Genomic DNA, 22397 nt, shown 5'->3' with positions numbered 1-22397 from the left:
CAAGAAATAAAGTTGGGATTGCAAGAATTATTGTTTTTTTTTTTTATGATCTAAAATTCATTTCTATGTATGATTTTTTTTATCAAGATATTTGTATTTTGATGTAATATGGCAATTAAATGCACTTATTGGGTTTAGTTTTCACAGATATTATTTTATACAATTTCAGCAATGAAATGTAAATTTTTCTAAAAACAAATTATTTGTTCATTTTAAGAGACCCGCCTTACTTTCTCTTGTATATTTAGTATTGCCCTTTAATAAAGTACTTCTTATCCGTTAAAAATAAACTTTAAGATAAAGTAAAGTTACACATTACTGTATGTGGGACTATTTTAAAGTCTATTTTAGAGAACTAGGTGATCCCTTGTTGATCTTTCCTTCATTAGTAAAATTTAAGACTCATCATTTACCAATTCAAGACAAAAAAAAGTTTAAAACAAATTTAAGCTTTACGCATTATGACAACTGGTTTACAGTAATCCCCCGTTTATCGTGGTAGTTACGTTCCAAAACCGTGATAAACGGCCGCCACCCCAAAAAAACTTTTTTTTTTCCTATAAGCTGTAAATCATCCTCCCACACACTTTAAACACACACAGAAAACATTTGCAAGTATATAGCGAGATGAATTTTGTGTAAATTCATAGAAATACAGTGGATACACTGGATTACATTTATAGTGAATACATGTACAGTGTACAGTTCTATAGCAGCCTATGCGTACTTTCTCTGCTTGTTTATTGGTTGAAGTGTCCTATGACCTCAAAAAAGATACATATCTCCATATTCTTTACCTTCGGTACTGTACTGTATTAACATTTTACTTCATTTTATAATTAATAATTATATTTTCATTAATACATTTCATTATTTCAACATAAAACTCTATAAAAACAATTCCCTATAAGTTTATTGCTCTATTGTGCTCTCTGCAAGAGATTAAATATGTGTCCACAATAACCTGGGGGTGCGAGATTCGACGAATCGGGGGGATTCCTGTAACCATTTTGCATTCAATGATTTATACAATAAATTGATGCCGAGATGTTTTGGGGTTTAATCAGGTGAGAACCGGTATAACATATTTTGATTAACATGACAAACAAATAATAAGCAGACAATCGTACACAATCAATTAAATGAACGTACCAAAGCATTGCAATTTGTTGAAAGCAACGATTTTTTGATGTGCACGAGTGACTACATGATGTGGAGGTTGAACAAGAAGTTTTGAGAATTTCATTTCTGATCTGAGAAAAAATCTGTAATGTGCAAAAGCCTCCCTCTATAAATGGACCCAGAGATGTTTATATAGAAACTCTTTAATGGATAAGAAAATGATGGCAGCAAAACATGAACACAAATATTTGACAGATGCCAGCTGTTTTGCTTCAAGTCACACACACACACACACACACACACACACACACACACACACACACACACACAGTGCTTGCCTGTTCACATATTAAGTCCATACAATCCATAGTGAAAAACGAAGCTCTGTTGGTTTATTGTGGTAATGACTGGTTGAGATGAAGTTTGCTGTACAACTGTCCCTTTTTTGTTCATGTTGTGTGAGAGAGAGAAACAAAAGAAGTGTAAGACGAGACGGTCAAGGCATTACAGTCCCCTGTGATAAGGATCTGCTCATCTCGGTGTGCACAAAGAAAGTCTTCAGGTCACCTTTCCCTTTCACGTTGATGATCCCTCGACATGAGCACATGTAGCCGAGAGTCTGGAGAATCCGACTCGTTTCTTCTGTCACCTGTAGTTCAACAACAACAAAATTTTAAAAAATTATAATTATTATTAAACATACACAACAATGCCAGAGGTATAAAACTTGAACTAGAGTTAGCGCAGTGTCACTGTTATTACTCACTCCTTACCGGAAATAAGATTTGTATTGCGTTGTAAAACTTATATTGTATTTTGTTTTGCAAATGCGTGAAATCGCTGTCACTTCCATTTCTACGACAGTCTAGAAATATGGATTGTTTTGTGTTTTATGTCCAGCTTCATGAATTTCTCTTAAAAGGAAAAAAATCCTGATAAGTCCACACATCGTGGGAGTGAATGAACGAAGGATGGAAGCAATTAAGACATTTTTTTAAGTATGCTAACAGTTAAATATGTTTAGAAAAGTAAATATTAAATGTACAACACACACATCTGTATTTTCCAAAATGGGGTCTAACAAATGTAAACTTTTAAATGAAATTTTTCATTTGCTTTTTTTATTTAATCAATAAAATGACATTCTGTTATTTTTATATCATTTATTTTTATATCATATATTATATATTATTTGATATATGATTTAACCAAGCTGCTTTTTTTTTTATTTAAAATTTGTTTAAAAATGTTGACAGCTGATGTTCAGAAATGTTAATAATAAAAAACCAAGCAATTTTATCTGTTGCATTTCTTCCCCCAACTGTACCGAAATTAAACCTACCTTGACATAAAACCGACATATGTACTTGTAACCCTATTTTTCATACTGAACCGTGAATTTTGTGTACCATTACACCCCTAATATAAAGTAATTTATATATGGATTTTTGATGAACTCAAAGTGTCAGGCTTTACAGCCTGTTGATTTAAGACAATTTTTGTGATACAATAAATGACAAAAAAACACTAAAGGGTACATCAAAGCAGCAGAGGAAACTAAAATATAGAACGCTGACATGACAATCTAGTTTATATAGAACAGAATGTACCTGTATTTTTCCAAGAACCCCTGTGCTTTCCATCCTGCTGGCCACATTTACTGTGTTACCCCAGATATCATACTGCGGTTTTTGTGCTCCGATTACCCCTGCGATCACTGGGCCATGGTTTATTCCTGAGAAGAATCAAACACACGACTTTGTAGCTCTGTTCAGTATTTATTAATGGATGCTGTAAAGCAATCCAATAATCATATCATTTCAAAGTACACCTATACCATAGCATGTTGGAATCCCCAAATTGGAAAACTGAATTGTTTTTAACAGCACAGCTGGAAAAGTATAAATTATAGGTTTGCCATATTGAGTTCCCATCGTTCCTATGGTAACAGCTGTCACAGGCTTGTATGGTGGACGGGCCACATGATCCGAGTCTTAAAAAAAGTGTTGATGTGTAAGAAAGAAAAGAAACGAACGAATGTGGTTTCCTGTAATAAGATGCTTATTTTGAAAGATTAATAGAAGAAGTCTTCAGTGTCATTGCTTTGGATCACAGGAGAAATCTTCAAAACTGCCCCAGTTAATAAACCTTCCAGTGGAAACCCAGCCACTGTTCTGCAGGGCTTCTGATAGTGTCTGTTGTTCCCAGGTGTGGGAGTATAATAAGAGATGCAGTGAATGTGACAGCAACTGAAATCACCTTTTTTTTTATTTTTTATTTTGCTTTCCTGACTCTCAAAAACCAGTTATTTTTATTCAGCTAGTTTATTTCAGTGATGTGATCTCTGCAATGTAAAAAAAAAAAGATTTTCAGTGTTGATTAGAAGTCTAAATCCTGTTTCATTTTTAGGATAGTCAGGCTTATTTGTTCTACTCCTAGTAAATAAAAAACTTTAATTGGTTATTTTGGCTGGAACAGAACAGGACTAAAGGGGTTTATACCTTTATTGGCTTGATCCCAGAAAGCTCACAGCTGAATGGACATAATTTACAGACGAATGGTCAATGATTAAGTTTAATGTACACTATATGGGCCAAAATTTCACGGACACCTGGCCATTACACTCATACATTATTTAAACTGTTTTCACAGAGTTGTAGAATGTAACCTCATACTGTAGCTTTACAGTTTCCTGTTCCAGCATGGTCCTGTACACAAAGTGAGCTCTATGAAGTACGTGTGGAAGACCCACCTTAGGGATAAACTGGAACATGACTTAAATAATGATCTCACTAATCTTGCTCTTGCAGCTGAATGAACTCAAATCCAAACCAAAAGTCTTCACAGAATAGTGGAGCAAAGGAGAAATACATCTGAAATGAGATGTTCAACAAGTACATGGGTGTGATCTGGTCTAGTGTCCAGATAGTTTGGCTTTGTAGCATATGCCAGCCCTATTAATATTTAGGCAAGGGCAAAATATTGTTCAATTTAGAAATAAAACACGAGAGGATGTGCAGTTATAGGAAAATAATCCATGGTTCAAAGTTGATCGTTACATAGCAGTGACACTGAAGACTCCTTTTCTAAATATTACATCCTGCACATGTTTTTCATCAGAAAGCTTTTTGCCACATAAATGTCAGCATTTACATTTTTTTTTTGGTTAAATAAATGCAATTGAATCTGTTTATATGTGGCGTATTTGCCGACTATTACTATAAAAACAATAACTTATTAAAATGAGTGAGTTCTGAATCTGAATTACAGCTGTAACTACCAGAACTGTGCTGTTCTAGAAATGAATCCATGCCTTCAGGTTTCAAAATTCATCAGCGCTATTGTATAACCCGTCCTTACCCACACGCAGCCTGAAGTCATTGAAGGAATGTTTATTGATTACATCAAGTTTCCCCACCAGAGCGAAGGCAAACTCAACCATCGTGCCAATGTGCATGTACTGCCGGTCATGATCCTTGAAAAAGCGAACAAGATTCATACTTAATATTAAAAATAGATAGATACATACATACATAGAAAGACAGACAGACTGACAAAGATTAAATAAAAAAGGATGAAAAGGCTGGTCCTGTTTCTTCTTGGATCTTGATATGATTATGGAAGTAAAGAAATTTGTTCCTAATGCTTCCTATAGCTGAGGTCTCTAGGCAAGCTGAAAGAGAAAGTTCAGCACCAAGGACAGCGGCAACTTAAAACAGAGGGCAAACTGCAAGAGGCAAAAGAAATGGTTTTAATATCACATTTAATTATAGAAGCTCACCTGGGCATAATCCTGTCCAGGAGGAATGTTTAATCCAGTAGCAGCCATGTATGTGCTACCAATCGTCTTTATCTTCTCCACGCCACTGAATTTAGGTTTGGACAGTAACTGGCAATGAGAGAGATTTTGAGTGGAAATGATAGGGTCATGCTTAATGGTTTTAAAAGCTTTCATTGTGATTTAAAACAGCATAACAACAGTGTTCACATTATTGATTGCAAAAACATAACTGTGCAATCATTGCAGAAAGTCAATAAAAATGTAATGTTTAGTATAGTTTCATTGTTATTATAGCCACAGACAAAAATATATATAAAAAAGCAATTAAAAAATGAAAGTAAATTTTTTGTGGACATTATTTAACTGCTCGCTTTTAGTTTGTAATGATCCTCACGAATGAGTCCACTTTTGTAAGGAAAAGCTGTTATTTCAATAGAAATAAATCTCATTAACAGTGGAAATGTTAACTGTAAAACATAAATATGTGTGTTGCTAGTATCTAATTAAACAGATAATGATCTCATATCTTTATTAATAATCTGATATTACGGCAACTAACACTATATGGATCAAAAGTCCATATAGTCTGACTTTTCCAGCCAAATTTTGGCTCTTCCACAAACTCTTACTACAAATTGGGATGTCTGTGGATGTTGTAGCATTAAATTTCACTTGAACTAGGAGACCCAAACCTGTAATAATACCCATTTGCACAAAGCCAGCTCAAAGGTATGCTTTAACTGGTTTGGAGTGGAAGATCTTGAGTGGTCTGTTATAGAGTTTTGACCTCAACCCTACTGAACAGTTTTAGGATGAATTGGAACACTGACTGCATCCCAAACCTGCTCACCACACCTACATCAGCACCTGACTTTACTAACTACTAAATCTCTACAAACTCACTCAAAACCTAGTGGAGCATCTACCCAGAACAGTGGTAGTTATTATGAGAGCAAATGTGGAATAGGATTTTCTAAAAAGCAATCTCATGGCCAGGTGTTCACAAACTTTTGTCTAAGTTCTTCATCTTTTTTGTTCGTTTGAGTTTAATTGCTATTAATACCAGATCGTTGTTTCCGAGATCACAGATTACAGCTCGACACCAGCGGGTTTTTCATTTCTCATGTGGTGTTTCAAAGTGTAATTGAAACCGAGCTGACAGCAGCGAGATATACAGCGAGCGGGCCGAACGTGTGTCAACGGCATCCTGTACCTCATCAAAATCCGCTATAATCTCGTTGAGGAGCCTGAGACACTCCAGTCCCTCCTTGTTCACATCCGACTCTGTGTAGAATTCCTTGAAGTCCGGGATGGAGGCGAACATGACACACACCAGGTCGTACGACTGGTGGTAGAGATCCTGCAAAAAAAGAAAAGATATGAGGTATCATCAGCAAATGTGAGAAGAAGGAATGGGAAGGAAGGATTGCAATTATTTGAGTTAGCGATCATACAAATCGCATTTTCTTTGCAGTGTTATGCTTTAGATATTGTGTACACTAGCCGCAGTTGATGATCATATACTCACTTCGTTCTTCCAGGTTTGAGCCAGGAAATGCTCCGCCACGTGGGCCGGAAGCACGTTCTCCAGCAGCACCCGGTTCAGGTTCTCCATGGTCTCAATTTCCTCGCATTCCCGTTTGAACTTGTTCTTCCACAGGAAGTCTAACCTACAGTAATATTCATTCTGTTACAAGAAAAATAGAGACAACTCAATACACACCCATTAGTTCTATACAGTATATTGGTGACCTTTCCTGGTATATCAGGGCATCATTGCGAACAAACTAGATTAGACCCAGACTTTAAAGGTCAGTGCTGTAATTGGTGGTTTGCGATCTGCTGGTTCTGCATGGTATATATATTGGCACTCCAGTCTTTATGTCATGACATTATGTCCTTCTTACATTGTTTGGCTTTGTGCAATAATGGAATAATTTGATGACTAACGTGACTAGACTCGGAAGATCTAATGTATCTGCTATGCCTGAATATTTCAATTAACACATCGCTGAGACGGTATCTATGGTTATCCTGATTACCACCCCCCCCAAAAAAACAAAAACAAAACAACACTACAAATAAAGGACAGTTATTTGGGGGTGTGCTCTGGGGAAAGTTGTCTTCATTAAGTGTATTGTATTGAAACAAAGACCCACCTGCCTCGCCAGGACAAGCAGAGTGACGAAGAAGATGAAGAGCGAGACAGAACCCATCGTCTTCAAGTCTTTCAGAACGCCGGGTCTGGGTAAGTCAAGAAGAGAAGGAAAATAGCAATCAGGGAAAAAAAAAAGTTGATATTTTGTTCCAGCAGGTTGGTTGAGAAGATAGATCTTTCTCAACAGCGCCTCGGGTGGGTTTGAATGATGTGATTTTATAAGTGCCCTGGTCAGCAGAGACACAAATCTACATAGGTTTTTGCCGGATGCTGTCAGGCATCTCTGAGTCATCTGGCAAAGTGCAGGAGAAAAGGTAGAATAAAAGAGGTAAGAAAAAATGCACTTAGAGACAACATCCTTCTTATCAGCGAACCTGCTTTCTAAAAAATTAAATTTACTAAATTTGAGAGGGAAAAAACTGAGCTTTAGGTATTAATCAGTCAGTTATAATATAATATACAATCTAATACAATACAATACACCAATCAGGCATTACTTTATGACCTGCCTAATATTGTTTTGGTTTACCTTTTGCTGCCAAAACAGTCCCTACCCATAATGCATTGAACAGCATGAACTTCTTCAGCAATCTGAGGTAGAGTTGCTCGTCTGTTGGACCAGATCACACGGACCAGCCTTCGCTCCCCACGTGCACGATCAATGAGCTTTGTCTGCCCATGACCCTGTCACGGCTTCACCACTGTTCCTTCCTTGGAACACTTTTAATAGATACTGACCACTGCAGACTGGGAACATCCCACAAGAGGTGCAGTTTTGGAGGCTCTGACCCAGTCGTCTAGACATCACTATTAGTAAAACTCTCTCAAATTCTTACTCTCACCCATTTTTTTTGCTTTTAACATGTCAACTTTGAGGACAAATAATAATAATAATATCCCACCCACTAACAGGTGCCATGATGAAGAGATAATGTTATGCCTGATTGGTGTATCGCCAGGCTTCTCTATGCTTCAGCTCATACCACAGGCTTTTAAAATCATTAGGCAACTGGGATTGCAATGCCAAAAACTTGATTTTGTGGTCACTGAACCATTTTTTTGTGTGGATTTAAATATACAGTACATTTTGAATCATCAACCTGCTGGAAGATCTGACCATGAGACAGATGCAGATTCTTGGCAATGGAGTCTATGATGTCATGTACTCTACCAGGGCTTTTAGAGGAAAAACAGCATATTTGTTGAATTTGTTGGTAAATATCTCTCACTCAGTCAGTTTCCCACAGTGACATGGCTATCTTCTGGCCTTCTTTTGAAGATTTGTAAATTTGGAGACAAAATACTGCCATCTCTTGCCAACCTCTAGTTGTCATTTTCAGGAGAAATGTTTTCCTCTCTAACTACTTATTCATCCAAAATGAAAGTATAGTGTGTAAATATTGAGGAAATAAAAATTCTTTGGAGATGGAAACCAAATTATATCATATCTTTCTATTAGTTAATATGCCATGATAGTTTATAAGGTGTAAAAGGCTTGAATTGAGTGTTTTCCTAAAACATAATCATAATCTCTCAAATTGGCAAAGATTAAACCTTCATAAGCAACAAAAAAGCTTCAAAGCTTCAAAGGGGTTTATTTATTTATAAATTAAGATAGTAGGCACTTTTCAGACCACTTATACCTTTTCTCTCTCTACCTTCTCTCTCTAAAAGTAAAACAGCTCTGATGGCAAAAATCATTCATACTGTAGGTTTTTGTTAATGCACTTGCGCTAACATACACTATATTGACAAAAGTTTGTGGACACTTGACTATGAGATTTATTTTTGAATGTCCCATTCCAAATTCAGTCCCCATTTGCTGTTATAATGACATCCACTTTTCTGGGAAGATGTTTCACTCGATTTTGGAGTGTGCTTGTGGGAATTTGTGTTCATTCAGCATTCCAATTCATCCCAATGGTGTTCAATAGAGTTGAGGTCAGAACTGCATATCTATATACAGTACAGGACAATCAAGATCTTTTACTCCAAAACTATGTAAAGCAAAATTTAACGGTGCTGGCTTTGTGCACAGGGGCATTTCCATGCTGGAGCAGATTTGCATCTCCAAGTTCAAATGAAAGTAAAATGTAATGCTACTGCATCTAAAGACATCCTATACAAATGTGTGACTCCAACTTGGTAACAAGGTTTAGTGAAGACCCACATATAGTAAAAAGCTGGTGTCCCAATACTTTTATCATATGACTTTGACAATCTTCCTCTTCTTCACAGCTGTCCTCTACATCTGCCTCTTGCAAACCAACTACCTGCATGTCTTCCCTCACCACATCCATAAACCTCCTCCTTGGCCTTCCTCTTTTCCTCCTTCCTGGTGGCTTCATCCTCAGCATTCTCCTACTGATATACCCCATGTCCCTCCTCTGCACATGTCCAAACCCTCTCAATCTCGCCTCCCTCACCTTGTCTCCAAAACGTCCTACATGCGCTGTCCATATAATAAATAAATAAATAAATAAATATATTGATTATGCTGAATCCTGTTTTTTTTAACCTGTGCTAAAGTTTTAAGCATAGAAAAGTTTGTAGATCGTTTACTGCTGTTTACTGCTTCCTTTATTCCAGCTTTTATTCTAAAAAAAAATATTAAAGAGCTGATTGTATCTATATTGTACAGAAAGTTTTAAAGTGCAGGGCTGCAACTGCATCACTGACCAGTGAACAGTAAAAAGTAAAGTACGGACAAATGACGGCAAACTGACAGAAGAAAATCGAACGGAGTAAAAGATTTTCACGTGTGGTTTGGCTTAAACGAAAGCAGTTTAAATTACTTGCACAGAAACCACAGCTCTGCTGTCAGTCATTTGGAAACAAATCAATTCAGTGCAATCTACACTAAGCTCGCTATCTCAACATCTGTCACTCATAATCCTGGAACTTATTGACGTTGCTGGATTTTTTTCTGTTGCCACCTGGGAAAATTGCCCTGCCAATTTTCTGTCTCACCTCCGTGCCCCTGTGTGTGTGTACAGTATGTGTATATGTGTGCTACCTGTCTATTGGCTTGTCCTTATAGAGGGCCATGCTGTACTTGTCCAGCACTGCAGCATGGGTCTGCAGTATGATGATGTTGTAGGCCACCACAGCAGCCAACATGATCACCATCTTCAGCTCATAATTGATCCTCAGGAACACCGAACAAGAAACGAGGCCCAGGATGCAGCTGTAGATGAAGTACTGAAAGAGCAAAAGTGACTAATCAGGTTTGATTTCTGCAAATGAAAGACAAGGTGCAGTCATAAGATATGGGAGAAACTTGATTTGAATAATTGAACACACAGTCATACAGTTTAAAGAACGCAGATGATTTTATAAAAAGAGAAGTGTATTGATGTGAAGTCTGAGGTGGATTGATATACAGTAGTCGTTAAAGTTAAAGAGAATAACACGGTTAAAGTAATACCCGATCGATTTTCCATCCAAATCTCTATCCACTCCATCTCTAACACATGGGTATAGAAGAAATCCTGTGTACTCAAATCTCACCATGTGTGGAAGACTGTAAGAAGATATGCTTTACATGGGTTGTGTAAGATCCTGAGTGGCCTGATAGAGAGCTCTGACCTCAACCCTCTTGAACACCTTTGGGATGAATATGAATGCTGACTGCACCCCAGGCCTCCTCACATCACCTACATCAGTACCTGACTTGACTAACACTCTCGTAGCTGAATGAGCACAAATCTCTACAAACACATTCCAAAATCGAGTGGGTACTAACATACTAAAGCATTCGCAATTTGATCATAGCAACAAAAAGTGTTCTTCTGATGAGCACAAATGACTAAATGGAGGTTGAACGTATGAATAGAACAAACGTTTGTGGACAGATGAGTCCAAATTGGACATTTTTTGTCTCTAATAGAAGAATTTATGTAAGAGATGAAGAACAGGAAAGAAAATGTGGTGGAAGATTAATGGTTTGGAGCAGAGAAGGTTGAAAACTAATTCCAGTTGAAAGAAACCAACATGGCAACCATTCCATAATTTGAACACCATGCAATTCCACCTAGACTGCAACAAGCATATTTCCAAGCTTTGGAGAAAACAGATGGTTTGAGTGTTATCTATCTTTAAATGGCCTGCCCAGTAACCGTACTTAAACCTATTGAATTGCTCTGGGATGAACTGGAATGCACGAGTAGAAAGAAATCTAACTAACAAAGAAATCCTTTGAGAAGTTTTTTACACTTATTACAGTGAAAGCAAATGTATTTGTGATTTTAATATAAATTGGCTTAACAAGAGCAAAGCAGAATTTTGATCTGAGAGCAAACAAGAAGGGTTGAATGAACATATTGCTATTATTCATCACTTGCTTTTACGAAACTATCCAGAACTATTATTCAGCATTAATGTAAGCTTTATGTTCATTCAAACCCATTCAATCATTTGTGTGAAGCATGGCTAGTATGTGACTGAGGAAAATATGCTGATTTATACAGTCCAAAATGTTGGTGATTTTTTGGGAGAATTTTATCATTGATGAAGAATTTTTATACTCAAAATGATAAAAAGGCAGAATTCTAAAAAGCTTAATAAATAAACTTTATAAAAAGGAATAAAATAAATTAGCAAAAGAAGCATGAAATGCAATAAAGTGTTGAAAAACAATAAATAAATAAATAAACAAATAAAAACCTAAGGGGAAAAAATGTTCGAAGGAAATGAACTCCATTCTTATTGGATTATTTGATCAATTTGTGTCACTATCTGTTCTCCACTGAAACATCGAAAAAGGTGCTACTGCTCAATTTTCTTCAATCTAAAAACATGTCATCTGTCTTTTTCTCTCTTCTCAAAAGCCGGAAGGTTCAATGGTGTTCAAGGACTGGAGCTGAAAGCTTGAAAATCAATAGAAGAATTTGAAAAAATCAATCCCAAACACACTGGCACAGACATCCTTCTAAGCAATACTGCTGCCCCAAAAACCATTTTGGGATTTGAAGTATTACTTAGTTTCTAACTGTCTCAGTCCTATGTGCTGCATTTCCCAGGATTTGATCTCTGTGCTTTTCACATTGCTGTGACTTAATGCCGGTGAAGATGGTTATTCACATTCTGTTGCCTACAATGAACATTTCTACCAGGACTGCATATGTACAGCATATTATCTATATCCACAAGAAAAGAAGACAATTCTCCATACCAGGAGGTGGCAGTGTCCTATATTCACTTCTCTAATTTGAAGAAAAATTAAATATTAATAGAAACATCCTCACCCATGATTAACATATACATATTATATTATATTAACATTAATGTACAGTATTTTTCTGTACTAATACTACACCATCTATCTACATTAGTATTAACACTCGTGTACTATTGTGCGTTTGTATTCAGCGCATTAGTATGGGGGACAGGTGTGAGGCCACTGTAGTTTTTTTCAAAATGAGAGATTCCACAAGACTCAAGATTTCTCAAGAACATCAAAAAGCATATCTGGCGAAGCTTTTCCTGGAAAAAATAACAGCGCCTATATAGCGAGTGTCTATATACAACATCTGAAGAATTTTCCATCTTCATCCATGCAGAAGATTTCAGCTTCTTTTAACTTTTTACATGTGGACGGTTTTCCATTTCAGACTAAAAAAATTACCCATAGGATTTAACCAGAAAGTGTGATCTAAGAGAAGAGTATCTGCGAGTGAAAGGAAAGTTTATAGGACTGTGGTGAGACCTGAGATGTTGTATGGTTTAGAGACAGTGGCATTGAGTAAAAGACAGGAGGTGGAGCTGGAGGTAGCAGAGCTGAAGATGTTGAGGTTTTCGTTGGGAGTGACGAGGATGGACAGGTTTGGAAATGAGTTTATTAGAGGGACAGAGCATGCAGGACGTTTAAGAGACAAGGTAAAGGAGGTGAGATTGAGATGTGCAGAGGAGGGACATGGGGTATATCAGTAGGAGAATGCTGAGGATGGAGCCACCAGGAAGGAGGAAAAGAGGAAGGCCAAGAAAAGGTTTATGGATATGGTGAAGGAAGACATGCAGGTAGTTGGTTTGAAAGAGGCAGATGTAGAGGACAGAGGGTATGAAGACGGATGATCCGCTGTGGAGACCCCTAATGGGAGATTTAGGAGATGGGTTTCAAGTGTCGGCATCCTTTTTTTTTTCATCTTCCTGTTATATGGTGTGTATTCAGGAGGAATAAATAACTCACAGGCAAGTAGAACTTGTCTGCGGACTGAGTATTTTGGCCATAAACACCATAGACAGTTTCATTGGAAATGTTCTGTGCAGTCACTGTAGTCACCTTCTCGTCTTCTAGAAAGAACTGAGCAACATGGAAAACAAAACATACAAACATTTACAACACTCAATTTGCGTAAGACAAAATAGAGATATTTGTATTAAATAGCATTACCTGAACATAATAGCTAGCAAAAAAAAAAAAAAAAAGCTTCGAGCAAGACACACAAACACCCCTAAGATTGCATTTGTATGAAGATTGTATAACAAGCTTGCTTATGTGTGTAATCACACACGAACACACGCATAGAAAATATGCTAGGACCTGAGATTTGATTAGATTTCAGTGCTGTGACCCAAAGGAGCAGGAAAAACAAGACAGCTTGGGCACAGCTTGATGAAATTAACTACTAAATCGTCAGAAAAATATTTTCTCTTCAGCAGGATTGGTTTTTCTTTCAGTGGATTGGTAAAGTGTCAGTTTTGCAGCCATTGTTTTTTAGATTAAAATCTGCAAATGTATTGCACAAATCAGAATGAAAAAGGACACATTTTCTACATTTAAGATTTGGTGTTAATTGATGCTAACTGATTGATTGATTGAGTTACAAGGAAACTACACAGCAGATTAGTCTGTCCCTTCCAGCTCACAGAGGATCTGGCATCCGCTCTACACTTTTCTGGCCACAAGCTTCAGAATCCTGAAGGCTAAAATCTGTCTCTCTTCACTTCTGTTACTTGGGAGTGAACTAAAATTCTTGAATTCTTGTTTGAAGCAGTTAGAAGTAAATAAATTAGCATTAGCACTCAACAGAATGCTACAAGAAAAAGGGTCTATGAGTAAAACCACATGTTTATCAGGTATGGCACCAAATATGACCATTAAAGTTTATTCAAACTTTAATCAATTCAACTTGTTACAATGAATTGTATAATTTATTAGTAAACTAGTAGTAGAAGTCAGCTATACCAGAGATTCTCAATGTGGGGTCTTGGGAACTCCAGGGATCAGTAGTCTACGTGGTTAGTGAATTTTTCAATACTTTCACATGTAAAAAACTAATTTCAAATAATAGCCTGTAAGAGGAATGTTTATTGAATGAAACAATAAATGTTTATTTTGAAACAATTTATTAAAGAGAAGCCCTGACTCTATATAGTGTATCAAATATGGACACTTAAGATGGAATGCTACTGGTGTGTTAATTTGCTCATGAATGACTCCACTGGGTTATTATTATTCTGACCTGCTTGAGCTGTTTGCCTTTCAACGTGCTGGAGGACACGAACAGACGCTGGATGTAGCAGCACCGCGCTTGACGGTTGATCGCTAGCAGCTCTAAGGCATTAGTATTCCTCCGGGGTTTTTCTGAGCAGCTGACTCACAGCTCCTCAACGTGCACGATGCCGTGGTTAGTGCAAATAGACGGAATATTGTGGTCCCCAGTGCACTCAGACCTCACCATGCAAAATCAGAGACCTCGGCGAAAAGCCCTCAGGCAGTCAAGACACTCACCATGTTGAAGACGGCCATGACGAGGATGAGCACGGTGGTTGCCATGGTGAGGACGAGCCGGACGCAGGGCTTGTTGGCGCTGAGCAGGGACGAGCTCGGGAGGAGAGAGCAGGAGGTCACACGACCTGATCGCTACGGCAACAAGGAAACATGTCTGAACTCCCACTAATGTCATTAGCATATTTGCTCCTCGGCTAAACACCGAGGTTACTAGATGTCATATGTACAGTTCTCATATTTAAAAGACAATAAAAGGCATCCAAATTTCTCAAACTTTGACAGCATCGACATCCCGTTAGAACTCATACACCAATATGAGACGTCTTACACTTGGCCAATTTACAAAGTTTCTTATTCAGAAGTTGCTTTGGGAACAAGGGACTCGCTTCTATTTTTGTAAAAGAAAAACGGTCTAGTTTCAGTCCGCTGGGACACGCTGGCCGGTTTCTTCTCCTTTTATGTGTTTGATGTTGTGTCATGTTTGACAGGGCACCGCTAAACCGCTCTCTGTCCATCTGTTCCTGCCTGAAGTTCTCCATTCGCAGCGACTGTATAACGAGGCTCAAAGACACACGAAGGCCTAGTAAAGATTTTCTCCACCTGGGATACGTGTACGTCACACACACACACACACACACACACACACACACACACACACACACACACACACACACAGGCTTACTTGCCTTAGTTTAGACAGATCTGGTTCACAGGAGCGCAGCCAGAGTTTTTAAAAAAAGCAGCATTAATAAAGTTCGGAGAAGCGCAGAATAAAGAAATGAGATCTGCAGCAGTTGTAACCGAATGCTCTTTTTAGTAGAAATGGAACAGAACAGAAAAATGTATTATATAAGCATAAGTAATCATAAGTATATTATATTATATATATATATATATATATATATATATATATATATATATATATAGGATATAAGTCGAATGGTTTGAGTTATGGATTTAAACATGGTTTCAAAGAACATTGTTTTTGGCCTAGTTTATTGGTCTGGATTTGTCACACACACACACACACACACACACACACACACACACACACACACACACACACACACACACACACACACATATTCATATAGAAGGTTATTCAGAATGAAAGGGGGTCAATGTTAGGCAGAGGTTGGAAGGGTTCTAAAATATTTTATTAGAGTTAACATACTGTCACTACAATGAAATTTAACTTCAGTAAAATTACTGATTTAAAAATCTACTCAAGTAAAATTTAAAAGTAGCTCATTTAAAAGCTGATCAGAATAAAATGTACTTTTTTTTTTAACTCCAGGGGTTGGGTGGGGGATTTAGTTCATGAAGGACAAAGAGATATACATTTCAAACTAGTTTTAATTAAAGGTGCACCTCTACAAATTAAAGTGCAATAAAACTTTCTTTCGGCTTCTCCCATCAGGGGTCACCACAGCAAATCCTCCGCATGTTTGATTTGGCACATGTTTTTACGCTGGATGCCCTGCCTAACGCAACCCTCCCCATTTATCCGGGCTTGGGACCGGCACTGAGAGTGGCTGGGGTTGGTTCCCTGCCCGGGGATCAAACCCGGACCGCAGGGGTGAGAGCGCCGCATCCTAATCACTAGACCACCAGGGACCTCAAATTAAAGTGCAATAACAAAAGAAAAAATGATGAATCTAATGTGAGTTATGCACTTGCACAGCGAAAAAAAAATGAAATCAATAATTTATGATAATGAGAAAAACGCATGCATTGAATGCCTTTCGATTTGACTGCATTTCGCTTTCAGCCGGATCTGCATCACTGCCGTGTGTCGTGTCTGACTCTCTTTCGTTTTTGTGAGTTTAGCGTGTTTGTCCTCTTGCAGATTTTAAAAGTACACAGAAGTACCAAAAACTGCTCAATCGCAGTTTTCAGTTATTCTACCATGAGTAATTTACCTATTTTGTGCGACTCTTCTTCTTTCATCTTTCCTTGCGTATTGTCATGCTTTGCCTGTCCTGTCTTTATGATAAATGCCTATGTATGTACCAGTAAGACCTTTAACAATGTTTCTGTTCGTCATGTACTGATTTGTAACGCAATGGTCTCATAGTTGTCACAGATATCTGAACATGAGCCTCTCTGTCATTAAACTTTGAACATCTTACATACATAATTTTATACTGATATTCCCAGATCCGTATTGGAGAGTTAGTGCCATTTCAACCAAAGACTGCTGTCTGAAAATTAGGACTAAGAATAGACACATATAGACAGAATAAAACATTATCCAGCTAGAAATCTGGGCATATTAATGGGGGAAAAAAAGCAAGCAAAAATATGAATGTACTTCCATTTATTGATATAATGGTACCAGCCTGTCCCTTTGTACTGTGAGTTGAAATACTACCTCGTATGCTAATGAAGAGAAAAATATCCTTATTACCTCAAGCTCACTTTGAAGGATAGACATTAGAACATGCTGTCCTCTTTTACCCGGGGAACACACCTACCATCTTCACCTTTAAAATATTCTGTTAAATACAATTACTGTATTGATCTATTTTTGTCCCAAAGAAGGTTGATGATGCGTCGCAGTAGGACCTTTATTGTATAATCAGGCAGGATTATAAAGAACAGTCTATTGTACAAGATTTTCTGCAAGATTTTACTCAGATCTTGAACAGAGTGAATGAGAAATAATCTTAAAAGGATTTTGTAATTGAACAGTGTAAAACCGTGCTAATGGTCAATTCAATACAATTTTATTTTTATAGTGCATTTAACTGTGAACAATGTCGCAAAACAGATTGAGAAATAAATAAAAATGTATACATTTAACCTTTGTAAAGTGTATCTTTATAAGTTTTATCCCTAATAAGTGAACCAGTGGCGAAAGTGGCAAGAAAAAACTCCCTGAGAATTCAAAAGGATCCACATCTTTAAAAAATTCTCATCCAGGTGACACCAGATTTTCATTTATTATACACTGATCTGGTGTAACACTATGACATTATAACATTATGACTGGTGAAGTGAAAAACACTGATTATCTCTTCATCATGGCACCTGTTAATGGGTGAGATTTATTAAGCAGCAAGTGAGCATTTTGTCCTCAAAGTTGGCGTGTTAGAAGCAGGAAAAATTGGGCAAGCGTATGAATTTGAGCGAGTTCGGCAAATTTTAATGTCTAGATGACTGGGACGGAGCATCTCCAAAACTTCAGCTCTTGTGGGATGTTCTGGTCTGCAGTGCTCAGTATCTATCAAAAGTGGTCCGAGGAAGGAACAGTGGTGAACCAGTGACCGGCAGCCGAGGCTCATTGATGCACGTGTGGTCCGATCCAATAGACTCAGCTCAAACTGCTGAAGAAGTTAATGCTGTTGATGCTCGACAGATCAGGTCTGTTTTGCCAGCAAAAGGAGGACCAACACAATAGTGGGCAGGTGGTCATAATGTTATGCTTGATTCGTGTAATTCCTTCATTGTAATTCGTAATTCACAACTGTTTACTGTTTTCATTCCAACCAAGCAAACCCACACCTGATAGTCATTCAAAATGAAAATCAGGGGAATTGAACTCTGCACTTGATTTTTTGGAATGAAAACCTGAACATTTTGTTTTTTTGGACAGGATTTTAAAGTTAAAAATAAAAAAATAAATTTATAGAGTAAAAAAAAGTTATGTTGGAAAGCACAATCCTATAAATCTAAAATGTACATGGCATCAAACCAAATTGACAGCATTTCAAATAGCATGGAAGGAGAGCCTCCTGAGTTAGAGAAAAGCTCTTAGTGCTGCTAGAGGAGCATATTTCTCCACCCTCATAGAAAATAACAAGCATAATGCTGGATTTTTATTCAGTTCAGTAGCAACATTTACAGGAAATAAAAGCACATGCACACCATAATTTCATGAACTTTTTAATAATACATTTGAAAACATTAAGCAAAAAAATCCAGACAACGAAAATAAATCCTAACTATTTTATTACTAATTACTAATTAATACTATTCAAGAGAATGCCTTAATTTCGTTTATTACCTCATCAAAATCATCAACTTAGATTCTTTGCTTATAAGTTTCTTCAAACAGATAATTTCAGAAGGAACTGAACCTGTTCTAAATATAATAAACTCCTACTTTAGCACTGGTTATATGTCTAAATCTTTCACACTGGCTATTATCAACCCCCCCAATAGAGAAACCTGACCTTGAACCTTGTCAGCTGTCTAAATATAGGCCAATATCAAACCTTCCGTTTATCTCCAAGAATTTAGAAAAGGTTGTGGCACAGCAGTTATGCTCACATCTACTTAGGAATAAAATTTTCTAAATGTATCAGCACTGGTTAAAGTGTTAAATGACCTGTTATTGGTCTCTGATCAGTCTTTTGTCTCCTTTCTTGTTTTTCTCGACCTTAGTGTAGCTTTTGACAACATTGATCATACTATCCTCCTTGCTAGACTAGAAAATGAATTAGAATAAAGAGAAGAGCTCTCTCATGGCTTAGGTCTAATCTGACTGCTCGCTATCAGTTTGTTGATGTAAATGGTGAGTTCTCCACACTGTCTGAGGTAAATTTTGGTGTTCCGCAAGGATCTGTCCTAGGCCCACTGCTTTTTTCTTTATGTATGCTGCCTCTGGGTAAAATTAAACATAAACATGGTATTCGCTTCCATTGCTATGCTAATGATACCCAGTTGTATATTTCAGCAAAGCCAGATGAAAGAAAGCAGCTTAAAAATGTTGAGAATTGTGTAAAGGACAGTAGACAGTGGATGCTTGATAACTTCCTTCCTCACAACTTGGATAAGACGGAAGTACTTTTACTAGGACTACAAGCAGCTAGAAGTCAACTTTCCGATTACGTCAGTGTGTACAGCAGTCAAAAACCTTGGTGTAATTATTGACCTTAGTCTTTCTTTTACCTTAAAAATCTTGCTAAAATGTTTAATATGATGTCATTACAGGATGCAGAAAAACTAGTCCATGCTTTTGTTACATCTAGATTAGACTACTGTAATCCATGAAATCACAGATAAAGAACAGGAGCTTTGAAGATTTGGATTTGGAATGTAGTTAATGTCAGCAGTCTGCTACACTGACTCAGGACTACAGTTTGCATCTGATCATCATCACTGCACCCTGCAACATCGTTTATTTGTAATAAATGGACATTTGGTACCACCCAGATGAGGATGGGTTCCCTCTTGAGTCTGGTTCCCTTTCAAGGTTTCTTCCTTATGCCATCTCAGGTAGTTTTATCTTGCCACAGTTGCTCATCAGGGACAAACTTACACTTATAAAGAACATATTTACTTTTACTCACCACATTATCTGTGTAAAGCTGCTTTGAGACAATGTTCATTGTTAAAAGCGCTATACAAATAACAATAAATTGAAATTAATCCAGCAATCCTATCAATTTACAGACTGAAGAAGAAGAGTAATTTGTTGGAAGCTTTGTGTTTTTTTTGTGACGCACTGGCATCATTAGGGCAAACCATTTGGAGCTCGAGAATCATAAAGAATGACCGCAAATTAACCAAGAGCAAAGGTAGACAAGACACAAGCAGCAAGGCAGACAACAGTGTGAGAAAAGACGAGAGACTTATTTAAAGGAAGAATGAGACATACAGTAGTACAATACAAAGAGAAGAATAAAGTAAGGCATAGGCATTATATAGTAAAAAATACAAAAGGATCTACACTACACTGCTTTACATGTATTTTAAGAAAATTAATATGCATTGTTACATGGAGAATCTGTATGTGTGTGTGTGTGTGCAAGAGAGTGCGACATTATAATTAATTAATTTACTTCTTTTTACTAACAAGACAGTCTGGGAATTGAAAATGAGTTCTATGAGTATAATGCTTCTTTGGGACAATGTCCATTGTTAAAAGTGCTATACAAACAAAAATATACAAGTGAGTGAGTGTAATATAAGCGAGTGTGATATAAAGACAATGTAAGACAAAAAAAACCCCGATATGTTACATCCTTAAAAATACCCCCTCCCTATTAGCCCCCTAAGGTTTCAATCTCAGCCCCTAATGCTTTCAAAACATAGAAACGTCCCTGAGGTCTATATAGCTTACATTATTATACATTTTACTTCACATGTACAGCATGTGCTTAAAAAACATAGAATGAGACAGTACATAATGTAGAGTAGATTACAGAAAAACGACCTCAAATCTATTGCTGCTACAACAGTCTACACTGATATAAAGGACCGACCGAGAGTCTAAAAAAAAAAAACATTAGACAACCTGCTTGACCTTCACCAAAAAAATCAAGCAATTTCCTTCCTTCAAGCCCTTTCACTGGAGATCTGAGAATGTCCTTGTACACGATGTATTATTTGTGCAGCAGGGAAAAAAAGTCAGGAAAAAACTGACCTTGATACAATAGACCTTGTGTTCCTTTCTTTTAGTGTGCAATCTGCAGTTTTTTAAAACATGCTCCAGATCAACACATTAACATTTAATGCTGGGGAGGGTGGAGGAGGGAAAGTGGTCTTCTTTCCTCTGAGCATGTTTATTATAAATAAAAAAAAATTATCATTTTATTTTGTAATTTTAATAATCCCACATAAACCTCTTATAGCATGTCATCAGTGAATTCAAGTACTTTATACCCCAACATTCATAAATTGTCAAATATGCTCATAAAGATAGTGTTTCCTATAACAGTCACTCTGGCGGTTGTTCTGCCTCCGAAGGTTATATTAATTGCTCTGAGCACAATTTTTGTTTCTATAACAACATGATTTATAGGCACTTGTATGGCAGATGTATAGACAGAAATATGTGTAAAAGTTAATTCTTGAAAATATGTTTATTTGGAAGGAGTCTCCAGTATTAGTAATTTGTCAGCAATTGACAGGTAAATCTGTAGGGGGAAACTTCTCCTTTCGCAAAAAGGAAAGTATTCAGGACACTTCTCTGATGATAAGGTTTCTGGTCTCTCGGGGAACTTGACGATTGTTCATTAGTTTTTCTTTGAGCTGCATCACACCATCCCATAGGTAGTGGTAGCTCAGTGGTTAGGTGTTGGGTTATGGATTGGAAGGTTGGGGGTTCAAGCCCCAGCATTACAATGTTGCCAATCTTGGGCCCTTGAGCAAGGCCCTTAACCCTCTTTGCTCCAGGGACGCCTTATCATGTCTGACACCAGCTTCCAAACAAACTGGGATATGCGAAGAAAGAATATCACTGTGCTGTAATGTATATGTGACAAATAAAGGCTATTCAATATTCGGTTTCTTTTTCCTATAACGCTGTGCCGTGTTATGCTTTATTTTGTATTATCTTATAAAAACAATTGTCATAGAAACCTGCCTGAACTTGTTCAACATTCAAAGTTCACTTACCAGTATACGTCCAGCGAAACAAATGATAAGGATCAGAGTCAGCAGCAGGAAGGTCGTTCCGAAAGACACACTAAGCACAGCGGTCCTGCATGGGATAAAACATTTCAGTTTTTAGGTTTTTTTTTTATACAAAAGCACACACAAAAACACTGTTTACGAACACCTGACTTTTTCTAGACATATGTTTGTTTTGTTCTCCAGCCAACAAAGTTAGAGCCATGTTTAGGAGTTCTTTGGATGAAGCATTATATTTTTAC

At 37.2% G+C, this 22397-nt stretch overlaps 1 protein-coding gene across 2 annotated transcripts in view; it reads right to left on the bottom strand.

Annotated features, from left to right (window-relative positions):
* Positions 1-1309: 1309 nt before the first annotated feature.
* adcy2b (adenylate cyclase 2b (brain)) overlaps positions 1310-22397 on the bottom strand; it is a 68718-nt gene continuing 47630 nt past the window's right edge. The window contains exons 15-25 of one of the 2 annotated variants that reach the window (XM_046844023.1): positions 22141-22225; positions 14794-14925; positions 13249-13362; positions 10078-10262; positions 7063-7147; positions 6432-6590; positions 6117-6263; positions 4904-5011; positions 4483-4597; positions 2733-2857; positions 1310-1771 (exon numbers count right to left, since the gene is read on the bottom strand). In XM_046844023.1, coding sequence (XP_046699979.1) covers positions 1619-1771; positions 2733-2857; positions 4483-4597; positions 4904-5011; positions 6117-6263; positions 6432-6590; positions 7063-7147; positions 10078-10262; positions 13249-13362; positions 14794-14925; positions 22141-22225 — 1408 coding nt within the window. In that variant the 3' untranslated portion in view covers positions 1310-1618. The remainder of the gene's footprint in view (positions 1772-2732; positions 2858-4482; positions 4598-4903; positions 5012-6116; positions 6264-6431; positions 6591-7062; positions 7148-10077; positions 10263-13248; positions 13363-14793; positions 14926-22140; positions 22226-22397) is intronic. The other variant, XM_046844024.1, reaches the window with a different exon arrangement.

Source organism: Silurus meridionalis, chromosome 29 (genome assembly GCF_014805685.1).
Source record: "Silurus meridionalis isolate SWU-2019-XX chromosome 29, ASM1480568v1, whole genome shotgun sequence".
Taxonomy (NCBI): domain Eukaryota; kingdom Metazoa; phylum Chordata; class Actinopteri; order Siluriformes; family Siluridae; genus Silurus; species Silurus meridionalis.
The sequence above is the reverse complement of the archived record's forward strand: the minus strand, read 5'-3'. Positions and strand labels throughout refer to the sequence as shown.